The following is a 14990-nucleotide window of genomic DNA, read 5'->3' on the forward strand; positions in this document are numbered from 1 at the left end:
CTCATCGAGACCTGTTGATGAATCAGCCTGAAGTACGGCTAGTCTATCTTATACCTCTCATCAATTTTTAGCCCATTTGGTGTCTCAGCTGCCTCCTGTTTTACCATGACTTTGGCAGCATCTTCTTCCTTGGTGAAGACAGACGCTAAGCACTCATTTAGTACCCCAGCCATGTCCTCTCTCTCCTTGGTCCCTAATAGGCTCCTGAGCTACTGATTCCATCCCTCTCTCTGGCAACTGTCTGAGATTAAGCCAGTCTGTTCGCAACCTTGGTGTCACATTTAATCCCGAGTAAGCTCGCACCATTTCTAAGACTGCCTATTTCCATAACACCCGTAACATTGCCTGGCTTCACCCCTGTCTCAGCCTGTCACCTGTTGAAACCCTCACTTTTCCTCTTTAAGACATTCCTTAAAATCTACCTCTTTGGCTAAGCTTTTGGTCATCTGACCAAGTATCTCCTTATGTGGCTCGGTGTCATATTTTGTTTTATAATGCTCCTGTGAAGCACATTGGAACATTTTGTTACGTTAAAGACATTATATAAATACATGGTGCTGCATATTGTAGGATGCTTCTTAAAGGTTTTTCTTTTGTTTTGACATAGTGTACAAGTCTCCAGAATATGAGGCTTTGGGCTTTGACCTGACTGTCGAGCGTTTGATTTCCATCGGGTATCCTCAAGAGCTCTGCAATTTTGTTTATGATCCTGTTTTCCCTACCAGGTAGGCGTATGGGTGGGAGAAGGAGGGGTGGGAGATGGGAGGGAAGAATACTTATTTTGTAAGGTTAATAAACAAGAGAATAGCTCCATGAACAAAAAGGCAGTGTGTCCAGGTATGTTAATCCAGTGTGTTAACCAGTTAAAGAAAATATGTAATCTATATTCGCATGATGTGGGCCATGCTGTTGAGGGTGAAATTATTGTCCATCACTAGGTCAGCACGTTTAACCTGTAGTGTTTCTCATGGAGGCAAAGTACTTTGGGTATCTTACCAAAGGCATGAATGAGGGTTTCAGCAGCCGATGAGCTGAGGCAGGGGTGAAGCCGGGTGATGTCACAGAGGTGGATTGAAAATAGGCAGTCTTAGTGGCGACACGAAAATGGCATCGGAAGCTTATCTCGGGGTCAAATGGAACACCAATGTTGTGAACAGTCTGGCTTATTGTCAGACTGTTGCTACGAAGAGGGACGGAGTCGGTAGCTAGGGAATGAAGTTTGGAACTGGGGATGGCTACCAGCCACGGCTACAGCCTTCCCAATATTTAAATGGGGGGATTTCTGCTCATTGTAGATGTTGAATAAGCATTTTAATAATTTAGCAACAGTGGAGGAGTTGAGCGAGGTGTTGGTGGTGAGACAGAGCTGGGTGTTGTCAGTGTACATGTGAAAACTGACACTGCTTTTGGATGATATCGTCGGGGGGCAGCATGTACATGAGAAATAGGAGGGGTCCCAAAAAATAGATACATGGGGGACACCAGAGAGAATAGTGCAGGAGCAGGAAGAGAAGCCATTGCAAGTCAAACTGCCTGTGATCGGATAAAAATGATATCAGACTTTACCAGTTTTAATGAATTCAGTTTTACAATTGAACATGGTGAGATCTCTTGCTAAACCAGCTCCGTACCCTTCAGCTACATAAAGTGTGACTGTTTAAGGGAGAGAAAGGTGATGCTCTTAAAGTTTTAGGCAACTGATTTAGAAATGAAACCACTCCTGTTTGACATGGGAAGTTGGTGTAATCGTTGACACTCCAACCACTGTCAGCATTTGTCACTCTGTCTAAACTTTAATAAGGTGTTGAATAAAGTAATTAGACAAGATAAGAACTCCTTTTTCTTGGGTGATTGGTTGTATTAGTGAGTAATGAGAGTGTTGCATTGACTGATTTCCATGAATATTGAAAAGACTTTTTTATCCTGTTAATTGTGCAGGGGTCTGAGTTTTGACACATTATACGGAAACTTGCTGAAGGTCGATGCATATGGGAACATCCTGGTCTGTGCCCATGGATTCAACTTCATGAAGGGGTGAGTGCCGAGTCTCTGCTGATTTCCCCTGTGTTACTGTGTGGGTTTGACTCTCTGCATAATCCAACACAGCTTGTCATTATCGTAAAATGATGTAATTATATTTTTGCATATTTGTTAATATTGAAATAAAATGTTAAATAACCTCCCTAAAAGTTAACTGATTTTACTTGTAATGATACTGTATCATGCATGGGTATATAAGATTTTAAGAACTAGGAGCAGGAGTAGGCAATTCAGCCCCTCGAGCCTGCCCTGCCGTTCAATACGATCATGGCTGATCTCATTTCGGCCTCAATTCCAATTTCCTGCCCTCTCCCCATAACCTTTCAACCCGTTACTAACTAAAAATCTGTCTATCTCCTCCTTAAATTTATTCAGCGTCCCGGCATCCACTGCACTCTGAGGTTGTGAATTCTACAGATTCACGACTCTTTGAGAAAAGTAATTCCTCCTCATCTCTGATTTAAATCTACCGCCCCATAGCCTAAAACTTTGGCCACTTGTTCTAGAATGCCCCACAAGGGGAAACATCTGCTCCACGTCTACTTTGTCTATCCCCTTTAGCATCTTATATACCTCAATTAGAGCTTCTCTCATCCTTCTAAACTCTAGCGAGTATAGGCCTAAACTGCTCAATCTCCCCTCAGAAGACAAGCCCCACATCTCTGGAATCAATCTAGTGAACCTCCTCTGAACCGTCTCCAATGCAACTACATCCTTTGTCAAAGAATAAATCAGCAACTGCAGGTTACTTCAGGAAAAAGTACAATTTATTTAGCGCTAAACAGTACAATGGCCATTGGGAGCAGGTCACAATAAATCTCCTCAACAACACAGCGTTCAACAAGCAATATTTATACAGTACAACTACGTGACTCCCGCATATTCACATAGTGATCTTATTAACTTGTCCTTCTTTATTCTCTTATGATTAAGTTAGCTAATTGATTTTGTCTACCCATACAGTTTTCTTGATCGTCACTTATCTCTTCTAATGATGTACTATCCATTCCCTGAGATAACATCTGATCCTTTTTATCTGAGTTATAATCTTGTAACAATCAAATAGTTATGCATCAACCGTTATCAGTGCTTGCAGTTATATCTCTCAGTAGGTCAGGTAATCAGTAAGTTAACTAGATAATTACATCAGATGCAAGACAGACAGTTTTACAAAGACAAAAATAAAAATACCTGGAAAAACTCAGCAGGTCTGGCAGCATCTGCGGAGAGGAACACAGTTAACGTTTCGAGTCCATATGACTCTTCAACAGAACTAAGGAAAAATAGAAAAGAGGTGAAATATAAGCTGGTTTTGCTTTTATCTTAGTTTTACAGAGACAGACAGTTTACAAGACATGTTGCATCAAATTAGAACACACTCAACAGCCTACGAGACATAGAATACAAAGAACAGGGAAGTTAAAAAAACAAGCTGGCCACCATACTTATGTAATTAATCGTGCACAAAGTTCATTTTATTCTGGCTATGCTCCAAGAGTACTTTCCTAAAGCTTACAATTTCATTTTAACATTTATCTGCACGCACCATAAGGTACAAGTTAGACATAGTCAGGATTGTTAACATTTCATGTCTTCCTCCTTCTTGTCCGTGGTGGGTTTCGGTAGGCTACGGGACAACTGGCTATTTTCTTAGCTTACTTCCTTTTACCTCTCTATTTCCTATCCTGTAATATTTTCTTTCTCACCTTCCTCAAGTAAGGGGACCAAAACTGTGCACGGTGCTCCAGGTGTGGCCTCACCAATGTTTTGTACAGTTGCAACAACACCCCCTTATTTTTATATTCTATTCCTTTAGCAATAAATGCCCAAATTCCATTTGCTTTCCTTATTACCTGCTGTACCTGCATACTAGCTTTTAGCGATTCATGTGCGAGGACACCCAGATCCCTCTGCACTGAAGCATTCTGAAGTTTCTGTCCATTTAAATAATAAGTCGCCTTTTTATTCTTCCAACCAAAATGGATAACCTCTCACTTATCCATGTTAAATTCCATCTGCCAAATTTTGGCCCATTCACCTAATCTGTCCATATCCATTTGTAAGTTTCTTATTTCTTCCTTGCAAGTTTCCCACTTATTTTGGTGTCATCTGCAAATTTAACTATACTGTGAGTACCTGCCTACTTAATTTATAGGATGTGCTCTCTCCCAAAATTTTACTGTGTATAATGAGGCTCTTGGCTGGTAGTTCAATCTTAAAGACCAGAGGCACTCCCAACAAAGGCCAGACTGTGTGGACAGGGCCAGGGCTTTGATCACTATGCCCCATTGAGGGTCAGTGTGTTCTTTTTCATTCTTTCGTGGGATTTGGGTGTCACTGGTTGGGCCAGCATTTATTGCGCATCCCTAATTGCCCTTAAGAAGGTGGTGGTGAGCCACCTTCTTGAACCACTGCAGTCCATGTGGTGTAGGCACATGTTTTACCCACAGTGCTTTAGGGAGGGAGTTCTAGGATTTTGACCCAGCGGCAGTGAAGGAACGGTGACATAGTTCCATGTCAGGATAGTATGTGACTTGGAGGGGACCTTGCAGAAGGTGGTGTTTCAATGTGTCTGCTTGCTTTCTAAATGGTAGATTTCACAGGTTTGGAAAGCACTATCGAAGGAGCCTTGCTGAGTTGCAGCAGTGCTTCTTGTAGATGGTACACACTGCTGCCACTGTATGCTGATGTTGGAGGGAGTGAATGTTTAAGGTTTCACATTCTCTTCTCCAGACAGCAGTAGAGGCTGGTTCATTGAATATATTCAAGTCTGAATTAGACATTTTTTGATTGACAAGGGAGTTGAGGGTTCTGTGGGACAGGCAGGAAAGTGGAGTTAAGACCACGTCAGATCAGCTATGACTGGCGGAGCAGGCTATTCCTACTCCTATTTCTTAAGACCTTATGAGGGAGGTTCTTGAACTGATCAGATGAGAGTATTGCTGAAGAAGGATAATGCATTACCTTGATAATGTGTACGGGCATAATACAATCCACTGCCACCACCCTGCCTAACCACCCTGGCCCATATATGCTAACATAAACTTAAGTGACAACACTCTTTCACATATGTGTATCATTGCAGCTGTAGGAATTTCTTAATTGCAAGTCAACAGTTCTGACCCCTGGACTGGAAGTGGTACAGCACAAGTGGCTGGATATCACGAGTGAATGGCAGAAATAGATGGTTAGAGCTGATGCTTGTTTCACAGTCTGTCCCTGCTTGCCCATTTTGCATCTGTGATGTTCACAGAGTGGTGCCCCTCAAGCTATATGTAACCAATGGTCTCTCTGTAATGGAGAGAGATGACAATGGTCCTTTCTGGACTATGGCTGATGACTTAAATTATTCACTTACATGATCCATCCTGGGTTAACCTGCTGTTGTGTGTGGGTAGAGCCATAGACCCATAGAAAAGTTACAGTGCAGAAAGAGGCCATTCAGCCCATCATGTCCAATTTTTGTGTCATCTGTAAATTTCCCAATCATACCTCCCACATTTATGTCCTAATCATTAATATATTCAACAAACAGCAAGGGCTTGAACACTGAGCCCTGTGGAACACCACTGGAAACCGTTTCCAATTCGCAAAAACATCTATCGACCATTACCCTTTGTCTCCTGTCACTGAGCCATCTTTGGATCCAACCTGCCGCATTCCCCTGTATCCCATGGGATTTCACTTTTCTGACTAGTTTTCCATGTGAGACCTTGTCAAATGCCTTACTAAAATCCATGTAGACAACATCCACTGCGTTACCTACCCTCATCAATCCTCCTTGTTACTTCCTTAAAAAATTCTATTGTTAGTAAGACAGGATCTCCCCTAACAAAACCATGCTCTCTCTCCCTGATTAACCTGTGCCTTTCTAAGTGACAGTTTATTCTCCCTCTCAGAATTGTTTCCAATAATTTGCCCACCACCGAGGTCAGACTGACTGGCCTATAATTTTCTGGCCTATCCCTTACACCCTTTTTAAATAACGGTACAACATTTGCAGACCTCCAATCTTCTGATACTTCACCTGTATCTAGTGAGGATTGGAAAATAATCCTTAGAGTATCCACCATTTCCTCCCTGACTTCCTTTAACAGCCTGGGATACAATCCATCCGGCCCTGGTGATTTATCCACCTTCAAGGATGTCAGTCCCTCCAGTATTTCCCCTCTCACTATGCTTATTGTATCTAATGTTTCACACTCCTCTTTAACTAGAGTGTCTGCACCATCCCTCTTCTTAGTGAAGACGGAGACAAAGTACTCATTGAGAACCCTGCACACATCTCCAGCATCAACGCACAAGTTATGATGTACATCTCTAATAGACCCTACCCTTTCCTTAGTTATTCTCTTGCTCTTAATGTACTGGTAAAACATCTTTCAGTTTTCTTTGATTTTACCTGCCAATATTTTATCATATCCTCCCTTTGCTTTCCTAATTTTTACTTCATCCCTGTACTTTCTGTACTCCTCTAGGTTTTCTACTGTATTAAGCCTTTTGTGACTTCATAAGCTTTCTTTTTCTGCTTTATCTTGGCCGGTATGCTTCTGGATAACCAGGGGCTCTAGATTTGACAGTACCACTTTTTTTTTTTTTTGTGGGGACATGTGTACTCTGTGCCCAAAGAATCTCGCTTTTGAATGCCTCCCATTGATTTGACACTGTTTTTCACTTCCTGGGCAGGGAGCCAGGAACATGTTATTGATAAAGCATGCTTTTCCTATGCTAATGGAATAATGTCACTTGGTGCTAACAGATAACTGTGTTTCGTGCAGCCCAGAAATAAGGGAGCAATATCCAAACAAGTTTATTCAGAGAGATGATACCGAACGCTTTTACATCCTCAACACCCTCTTCAATTTGCCAGGTAAGTTCCTTGTTTCTGATGTACAGGGGAGCGGGGGGGGGCTTGAGGTGATGAGGGAACCAGAGGGAGAAGCATAACCTTCGCCACTTGGAGAGAGATAAAACCTGTGCCTGTGGAGGGGAGAGTATGAAAGTTACTGAGGACGTTTCTTGGCATTTTTATGCAAGTAATTGGAATCGTGGAATGTGGTTCCCAAATTTTACAAAAATCCTGCAATCCCATGGACAATAAAATTTACCTCATTGAGGTTACTATAAACTCAGTGACCTTAATTAATTACCGGTGGAACCCTAGCTGTTAGTCCCTGAAATCCCGGGTAAGGTACCAGGGTCCTGTTGGCCTGACACTCAGTTCATGTCTTGGGAGGGAAAATACAGGAAGTGGCACGGCCACTGTATAACGTTTCACAAGCCACTCATTGCTGGGCTAGTCAGCAAGATACAGAGCCCCATGTTTAGGCACTTGTAAAGACACCTTTTATGTAGATAACTTCATTCTTTGGTTGTCATTTTGTCCCTTTCAGCACACTATGGAGGCTTTAGTTAGTGACCTTCTGACTGGCTGTTGTGAAATATGAGGGTGCAGTGGCGTGACACTATGTTCTTTAGCAACTAATGGACAGTACCATGTCTTGTGTTCTCCGGCACGGTGCTTTGACAAGCCGCTGATTCAAGCTGCTTTCTTGGCGTTCCGTTCCAAGTTGTGAAAACCTTCTAGTATGTTTTCATCCAGTCACTGCTCACTAATTGTCTTACAGTATTTTCCCCCTTTGCGTTCCTTGGTGCTGGTTGTTACTGTTGTTTTAGGTGCTAAGGGTGTCTGAGTCCGAGTTTGTTTCTCACTGGGGTTCCTGTTATCTTTCCCTCTGCAGAGACCTATCTGTTTGCTTGTCTGGTTGATTTTTTTACGAATTGCCCCCGATACACAAGGTAAGCATTGGTCTGCTTGGGGATGAGCTCACACCCACTGGATGCAGGGCTGCATCCATCTGGGAGCACTGGGGCTACCCTTTGGGCTCCCAGTGGGTTTGCTGGGGCCTCTCATTTTCTCAGCTATGAAGTTTTCACACTGGTGAGATACTTTACACATGTAAATATAGAATAACTCCTTGATGTAATTACATTGGGCACTCTCTATGATGGACCAGTCTGTGTAACAAAGCATGTACATTCCACCTTATCATGGGCTCTACCCACTCATTTAATCTCCCTCCCCAGTCGATATACACACCCTGATCTCTAAAGGTAAGTGACCAAAGCAGCAGAACATTAGTCCAACCTCAAGGTTTATCCCTGGCCTGCTGACCCATCCTGAGCAGTACAGAAACCATGGAACCCCTTGGAGTATTTCCTAATCCTGGTCAGAACCTACCCCTAATACACCCCCATTCTCAGCCAGATATTTATCCAGCTCTTTTATGAAGGAGTGACAATGGTTGATTTTTGCTGTGCCTAATCCTTCGCCCCTCCTGTGCAGTTTTCCAAATGTTGCTGTCCTGGTGACCGCAATCGAGTAATTGGAAACTTAAGCTCAAAGAGAAGTAAAGAAAACGTCTGAAGATGGACAGACTTCTGAGTCTTTATTACCTATTTGTGCTTTCTTGGATAGTGAACTTTGTGCTGACATGTACAGTGTCTGTGCCTCTCACCATTTTGACGCTCTCTCTTGTATGTCCCTCAATCTTACCTCCACTGAAAAAGTTCAGTTCTGAACTTACAAGGAGGTTATTCTTGTAACATGAGCCTTAAATACCAGATTCATCCTCGTCGCTTTTCTGTGAACTCTGTCAGTGTCCATTAAAGGTAGAGAATTTAAACTAGCCTACTGTTCTAAACCTGCTCCCAAGTGAACCAGTGTAGACAAATGATTGGAACATGGTGCATGGCTTTCTGGGAACACAGGAGAATTGTCTGTGAAGAGCAATCGCTGGGACATGTAAGTGTGAATTGTAGGTTGGACTGATATTCAGAAGCTTTGCTTGATTGGGCTCAGAGATGTTTCTGACTTTCATCTCCATAACCTGTGATTGTCTGCCTCTCTCTACCCCCCCTCTCTCTCTCTCTCTCTTTCGATGGAGTCCATGATAAAGCAGATTGTGCAAGGCTTAGCAATGAGTCTGCTTGCTGGTTCAGGTGATATCTTGTTGCATTCTTTCCTTTGGTTGCCATTGACTGTTCTTGTGCTGGTGTCAGAGGAGAACTTGCCTGATCTGATGTTCTTTACACACAGCTGTGAAACAGGATTTAAAGATGGTGATCTCTTCATGTCGTACAAGAGCATGTTCCAGGATGTGCGGGAAGCCGTCGACTGGGTCCACTACAAGGTAATTAGTTTGGATTTTACTTTGTATCTAGTGGGTCTGAAATTGATCTGTGAATCGTAAATTATGAACCTCCAACCTGAATAAGATGAATATAAATGACATTATTTTTAAATACCGAGACCTTGAAACAGAGACTTGTGCACCCATGCTCACATAGGCTTGTTTCACTCTCCCGATCGGGCTGGTGCATGTGGATATACAATCAAACCCTGCCATCAAGTGATACAAAGGAGAACTGCAGCATTTAATAATATCGTGGGAGTTGTGGTAGATCTTGCCTCAAGTGATCTTTATAACCAAACTCATTGTACTGCACTCAGCTGCACAATCTAATAGTGAACACTTTTTAAAATCACACCAATCCACAGTAATTAATCTCAGTGTTTTAGTGCTGCTTTCTGTACACACAAGAATGAGTGTCTCGTCTACAGATTATGGGGTAAGAGTACTCTGCTGTATGCACATTCTGACTCTGTCATTTTATTTAGGGATCTTTGAAAGAGAAGACTTTGGAAAACCTAGCGACCTATGTTGTGAAGGAGGTGAGTTAGCGAGTGCTGATTCTCTGCTGCTGGTCTCTTAAGGGTCTCTGGAAGTGCATCATTTGGGGGCTGTCCTTGTAGAGGTGGCGTGGGGAGGCCGCTGTGGGGAGGCCCGGGTGGTGGGGGCAGCTGCTGGGGGCCTGGGTGGCGGGGGGAGTTGCAGGGGGCTCGGGTGGCGGGGGGGCGGGGAGCTGCTGGGGATCCGGGGGTGGGGGAGCTGCGGGGGGCCCGGGTGGCGTGGGGAGGCCGCTGCGGGGGGCCCGGGTGGTGGGGGAACCTGGGTTGTGCACTGAAGGTGGGGAGTTGAAGCTAAGTGGTATTACAGGGAATCGGGGGTGGGGGGGAAGAAATGGTACTGCGGGTTCCCAGGGGTACAGTGGGGAACTTGATGCTGCTTTGGAGTTAGGAGTGCAGGCCATGTTGCCAAGCATTGGTACAAGGACCAGGTGGTGGCCTTTCTGGTTGACATAAAGCAAATTGTTTGACACGTAGTTTTGTTTCTCTTTCAGCCTAAGCTCGCGCTGCTGCTGAGCCGAATGAATGAAGTTGGCAAAGTGTTTCTGGTCACAAACAGTGATTACACCTACACCAATGTGAGTATCTCAACAAGGATTAGACAGACATAGCCTGCTTGGTGTTGTCCCGTCGAACAATATGTGCAATGTACCCTGTGCTAATGGTGGGCCTGCCTGAAACCCTGCCTAGTCATCCCCGGTGCCTCTGTCCTGGGAAAGGAAGAGAAACAGTTTAAAAACTGCATAATTACAAATCAACAAGCACTAGAATGTATTATTTTTTTTAATATTGATTCAGGGGATGTGGGCTTCGCTGGCTGGGCCAGCATCTGTTGCTCATCCCTAGCTGCCCTTGAGAAGGTGGTGGTGAGCTGCTTTCTTGAACCGCTGCAGTCCATGTGGTGTAGGTACACCCACAGTGCTCTTAGGAAGGGAGTTCCAAGATTTTGACCCAGTAACAGTGAAGGAACGGTGATCTATTTCCAAGTCAGGATGGTGAGTGACTTGGAGGGGAACTTCCAGGTGGTGGTGTTCCCATCTATCTGCTGCCCATGTCCATCTAGATGGCAGTGGTCATCGTAGGTTTGGAAGGTGCTGTCGAAGGAGCCTTGCTGAATTCTTGCAGTGCATCTTGTAGATAGTACAGGCTGCTGCCACTGTGTGTCGGTGGTGGAGGGAGTGAATGTTTGTTTGTGGATGTGGTGCCAATCAAGTGGACTGCATTGTCCTGGATGGTGTCGAGCTTCTTGAGTGTTGTGGGAGCTGCACTCATCCAGGCAAGTGAAGAGTATTCCATCACACTCCTGACTTGTGCCTTGTAGATGGTGGACAGGCTTTGGGGAGTCAGGAGGTGAGTTACCCATTGCACTATTCCTAGCCTCTGACCTGCTCTTGTAGCCACAGTATTTATATAGAACAAAGAACAAAGAAAAGTACAGCACAGGAACAGGCCCTTCGGCCCTCCAAGCCTGCGCCGATCATATTGCCCGTCAACTAAAACATTTTGCACTTCCGGGGTCCGTATCCCTCTATTCCCATCCTATTCATGTATTTGTCAAACCGCCTCTTAAACAGCACTATCGTACCTGCTTCCACCACCTCCTCTGGCAGCGAATTCCAGACACTCACTACCCTCTGCGTAAAAAACTTGCTCCGCACATCTCCTCTATAGTTTTCTCCTCTCACCTTAAATCTATGTCCCCTAGTAATTGACTCTTCCAACCACTTCCATTATGGCTAGTCCAGTTCAGTTTCTGGTCAATGGTAACCCCCAGAATGTTGATAGTGGGGGATTCAGTGATGGTAATGCCATTGAACATCAAGGGGCAACAGTTGGATTCTCTCTTGTTGGAGATGGTCATTGCCTGACACTTGTGTGGCGCGAATGTTACTTGCTACTTGTCAGCCCAAGCCTGGATATTGTCCAGGTCTTGCTGCATTTGGACATGGGCTACTTCAGTATGAAGCAGTCCGGGAGCATGAACAATCCGTGGGCATCCTTCAAAATGTCCAGATGGGGTTAATGATTCCTTTGGTTTTCTGCACATCCTGTGAAACATTGCTCAAAATTAAAAGCCTTCTTTTCCATTTGTTCCCAGCCAGGATTTAGTCTGGCTCCTGAACTCATCAATCTCACATCTTTGAACCATTTTTTGTTTTGCTGTCAGTGTTAACAAATCCACTGAATGGATTCTAGAATCAACGGGGCTGAGGAGAGCCTTTTAACATGTAATATCGATCAGATGTGGGACAGATATAAAAACCAAGGTTTATTCATTCAGTATAAGCCAAATATCTGCATTGATCAAATAATGAGATGCTCGACATCCTTCAACCTCCAATAGGAAGCTGAGATCCTTTGTTTTTAACCTTTAACAGAACGATCCTTATTCTTTTAACAGCAAATGAGCAAAGATTTGTGGCTACCAGCCTCTGCAGTTGCAGCAGCCTGGGACATTTATCTACTTGCCTTTGAAAGAGAATGGAGCCAGTTTCTCTCTCCTCTCTCCTCCTCTGACTAACAGCATATGTCCAATGATAGCTGGGAGTGTGCAAATGTGACCATGTACACTATCTGTGTGAATTCATTGATAGCTGAGTGTAAATGTTCCCCCTTATGGTGTGTTGATATTCAGCACTGCCCCCAATCACTGGCTTTGTTGCTGATGATTCCAACGATTCTCTTTATTTTACAGAAAATCATGACGTATATGTTTGATTTTGCGCATGGCCCCAAGGTAGGTGATGTTTGTGGAATTGTAGCAGTGAAGTGGGAGCAATTAATCTGTCAACAGAGCAGGTCGATGAGAGGGAATAGCTAGTTTTGTTCCAGGAGTTTCTGATTACTTGCTCGTTAACTGATACTGAGACAGTAAATGGGGAGAAGACAGTGCTATTTATAAAATGTATAAATCCTCCTGAGATCAATGTGTTTGCACGAGCAACAGCACAAAATGGATGCACACAACGTTAAACAAAAAACTGCTCCAAGATATAGAACCCTGTGGATAAATAAGGAGATCAGAAATAAACTAAAATTGAAGAAGAGGGTATATGGGGGTCAGGAGGTATGATTAAATCAGAGAGATTTGGAGAATAAGTGGCCAAGAAAGCAATAAGGAAATCAAGGAGGGAGAATGTGGAGAAAATCTAAGTATGAAAAAGAATAGTAAAATGGAATTCATTTTTAACCTTTAACAGAATGATCCCTATTCTTTCAACAGCATAAATTCTAAAATCCATCAGTAAAGAATTATTAAATGTGTGGTGGGACCCCAGGAGAGGGGATATTAAACCAGGATTCTCACTCTGTTGGGCTGTCATTCACTTGTTTGTGTGCAACTCTGCTGTGTCTCTCACACACATCTGCAAACTCTCTCTTGCCAATGTGCACCCCAGTGGTCTCTCAATCTCATCGCTCTTTCTTTGTATCTGTGTTTTCTCTGATCGTGTGTCCATGTGTGTCCCATTCTGTTTCTTGTTCTGCCTCTCAGTCTTCTGCTCTCTTACGTGCTCTGTGTCTCTCAAGCATTCTGTCCTGATGTGACTCCTGCTTCCTGTTTCACTAAAGCAACTTATCTGCAGTGAGATATTTCACTGGCATTTTGTGTGCGGTCCAGGAGTTTATCTGTAACTCCCCTAGCCCTTTGGATATGGAGTGTAGACTGTGGCCTGCGATAATGGCTCTGAATGTTTGAAATTCTTGCTGACATGTCTTGTTTTGCTGTAGCCTGGAAGTGCCCACCGTCCCTGGCAATCATACTTCGATCTGGTTGTAGTGGATGCTCGGAAACCACTGTTCTTTAGTGAGGGAACAGTTCTGCGTCAAGTAGACACAGTGAGTATGGTTAGAGCTTTGGCTTAAAGCTCAGCTCTTCATGTTGGATTGAGAGTGGATGAAATGGATTTCTCTGTAGGCAAATGTGAGGCCCTTGCCTTTGGACCTAAAGGAGGATAAAACAGGCTACTTTCTAAATGGTGAAAAGCTAGAATCAGTGGAGGACCAAAGAAACTTGAGGGCCCCAGGTACATACATCATTAAAACGTCATGAACAGGTACAGAAAATATTTAAAAGAGCTAATGGAATGCTGGCCTTTATATCTAGAGACTAGAATCCAAAAGGGTAAGAGTCATGCTTCAGCTACACAAAGCCCTGGTTAGACCACACCTGGAGTTACTATGAACAGTTCTGAGCCCCACACATTAAGAAGGACATATTGATCTTGGAAAGGAGTGCAGCCTAGGTTTACCAGGATGATACCTGGACTCCATGGGTTAAGTTACGATGGGAGATTATACAAACCAGGATTGTACTCTCTAGAATTTAGATGGTCAAGGAGTGCTTTGATCAAAGCTTTCAAGATATTAAAGGGAACAGGTGGGGTACAGAGAGAGAGAGAGAGAAACTATGTCTGCTGGCCCAGGACTAAGGGGCATAGTCTAAAAGTTAGAGTCAAACCTTTCAGGAATGAAATTAGAATGGTCAAAGGGTGGTAGAAGTTTGGAACCCTCTTCTGAAAACAGCAGTTGATGCCTAATCAATTGCAATTTTAACTCTTGGTAGATTTTGTTAGCCGGTATGAATGGATGTGGAGATGGGCCACGGATGAGCCATGATTTCACTGAATAGTGGAACATATTCAAGAGGCTGAATGGCCTCTGTTTGTTCCTATGTTTATAAAACATAATTAGACATCAGCTGGAGTATTATATTTAATTCAGGGCTCTACACTTTGGGAAGGATGAAGAGGGTGCAAAGTACATTTATTAGAATAGTGCTGGGGTGAGGGAATTCAGTTACTTGGAGAGACTGGAGAAGCTGGGATAAGTGTCCTTAGGAACAAAGACAGTTAAAGTGGATTTAATAGAGGTGCTCAAAGAAGAAACTGTTTCCACTGACGTGGGAGTCAGTAACCAAAGGACACAAATTTAAGGTAATTGATGAAAGAACCAGAGAGGAGATGAACAGTACTTTTCATATGCAGCTGGTTGTCGTGCCTCCGTGTTCTAGATTTCTCAGCTTTGTGTGTACCCTGCCAAATCCCTACAGAATTTTCTAAGTTTCATTTTCAATTCCTATTCATCTTAACTCCAGACTCAATTTACTCAGCCTTTCATAATAGGACAGCCCTGACATCGCAGGAACCAATCTAGTGAACCTTTGCTGTACCTCCTCCAGTGAAAGTAGACCCTGTCTTAA

The 14990-nt window shown here is 43.6% G+C and overlaps 1 protein-coding gene across 1 annotated transcript in view; it reads left to right on the top strand.

The window, feature by feature from the left end:
* nt5c2a (5'-nucleotidase, cytosolic IIa) overlaps nucleotides 1-14990 on the top strand; it is a 99279-nt gene that overhangs the window by 72765 nt on the left and 11524 nt on the right. The window contains exons 4-12 of the mRNA XM_078564982.1: nucleotides 608-725; nucleotides 1939-2034; nucleotides 6819-6910; nucleotides 7782-7839; nucleotides 9140-9233; nucleotides 9722-9775; nucleotides 10285-10368; nucleotides 12486-12527; nucleotides 13520-13627. Of these exons, the coding sequence (XP_078421108.1) occupies nucleotides 608-725; nucleotides 1939-2034; nucleotides 6819-6910; nucleotides 7782-7839; nucleotides 9140-9233; nucleotides 9722-9775; nucleotides 10285-10368; nucleotides 12486-12527; nucleotides 13520-13627 (746 nt within the window). The remainder of the gene's footprint in view (nucleotides 1-607; nucleotides 726-1938; nucleotides 2035-6818; nucleotides 6911-7781; nucleotides 7840-9139; nucleotides 9234-9721; nucleotides 9776-10284; nucleotides 10369-12485; nucleotides 12528-13519; nucleotides 13628-14990) is intronic.

Source organism: Cetorhinus maximus, chromosome 20, assembly GCF_964194155.1.
Source record: "Cetorhinus maximus chromosome 20, sCetMax3.hap1.1, whole genome shotgun sequence".
Lineage (NCBI taxonomy): Eukaryota > Metazoa > Chordata > Chondrichthyes > Lamniformes > Cetorhinidae > Cetorhinus > Cetorhinus maximus.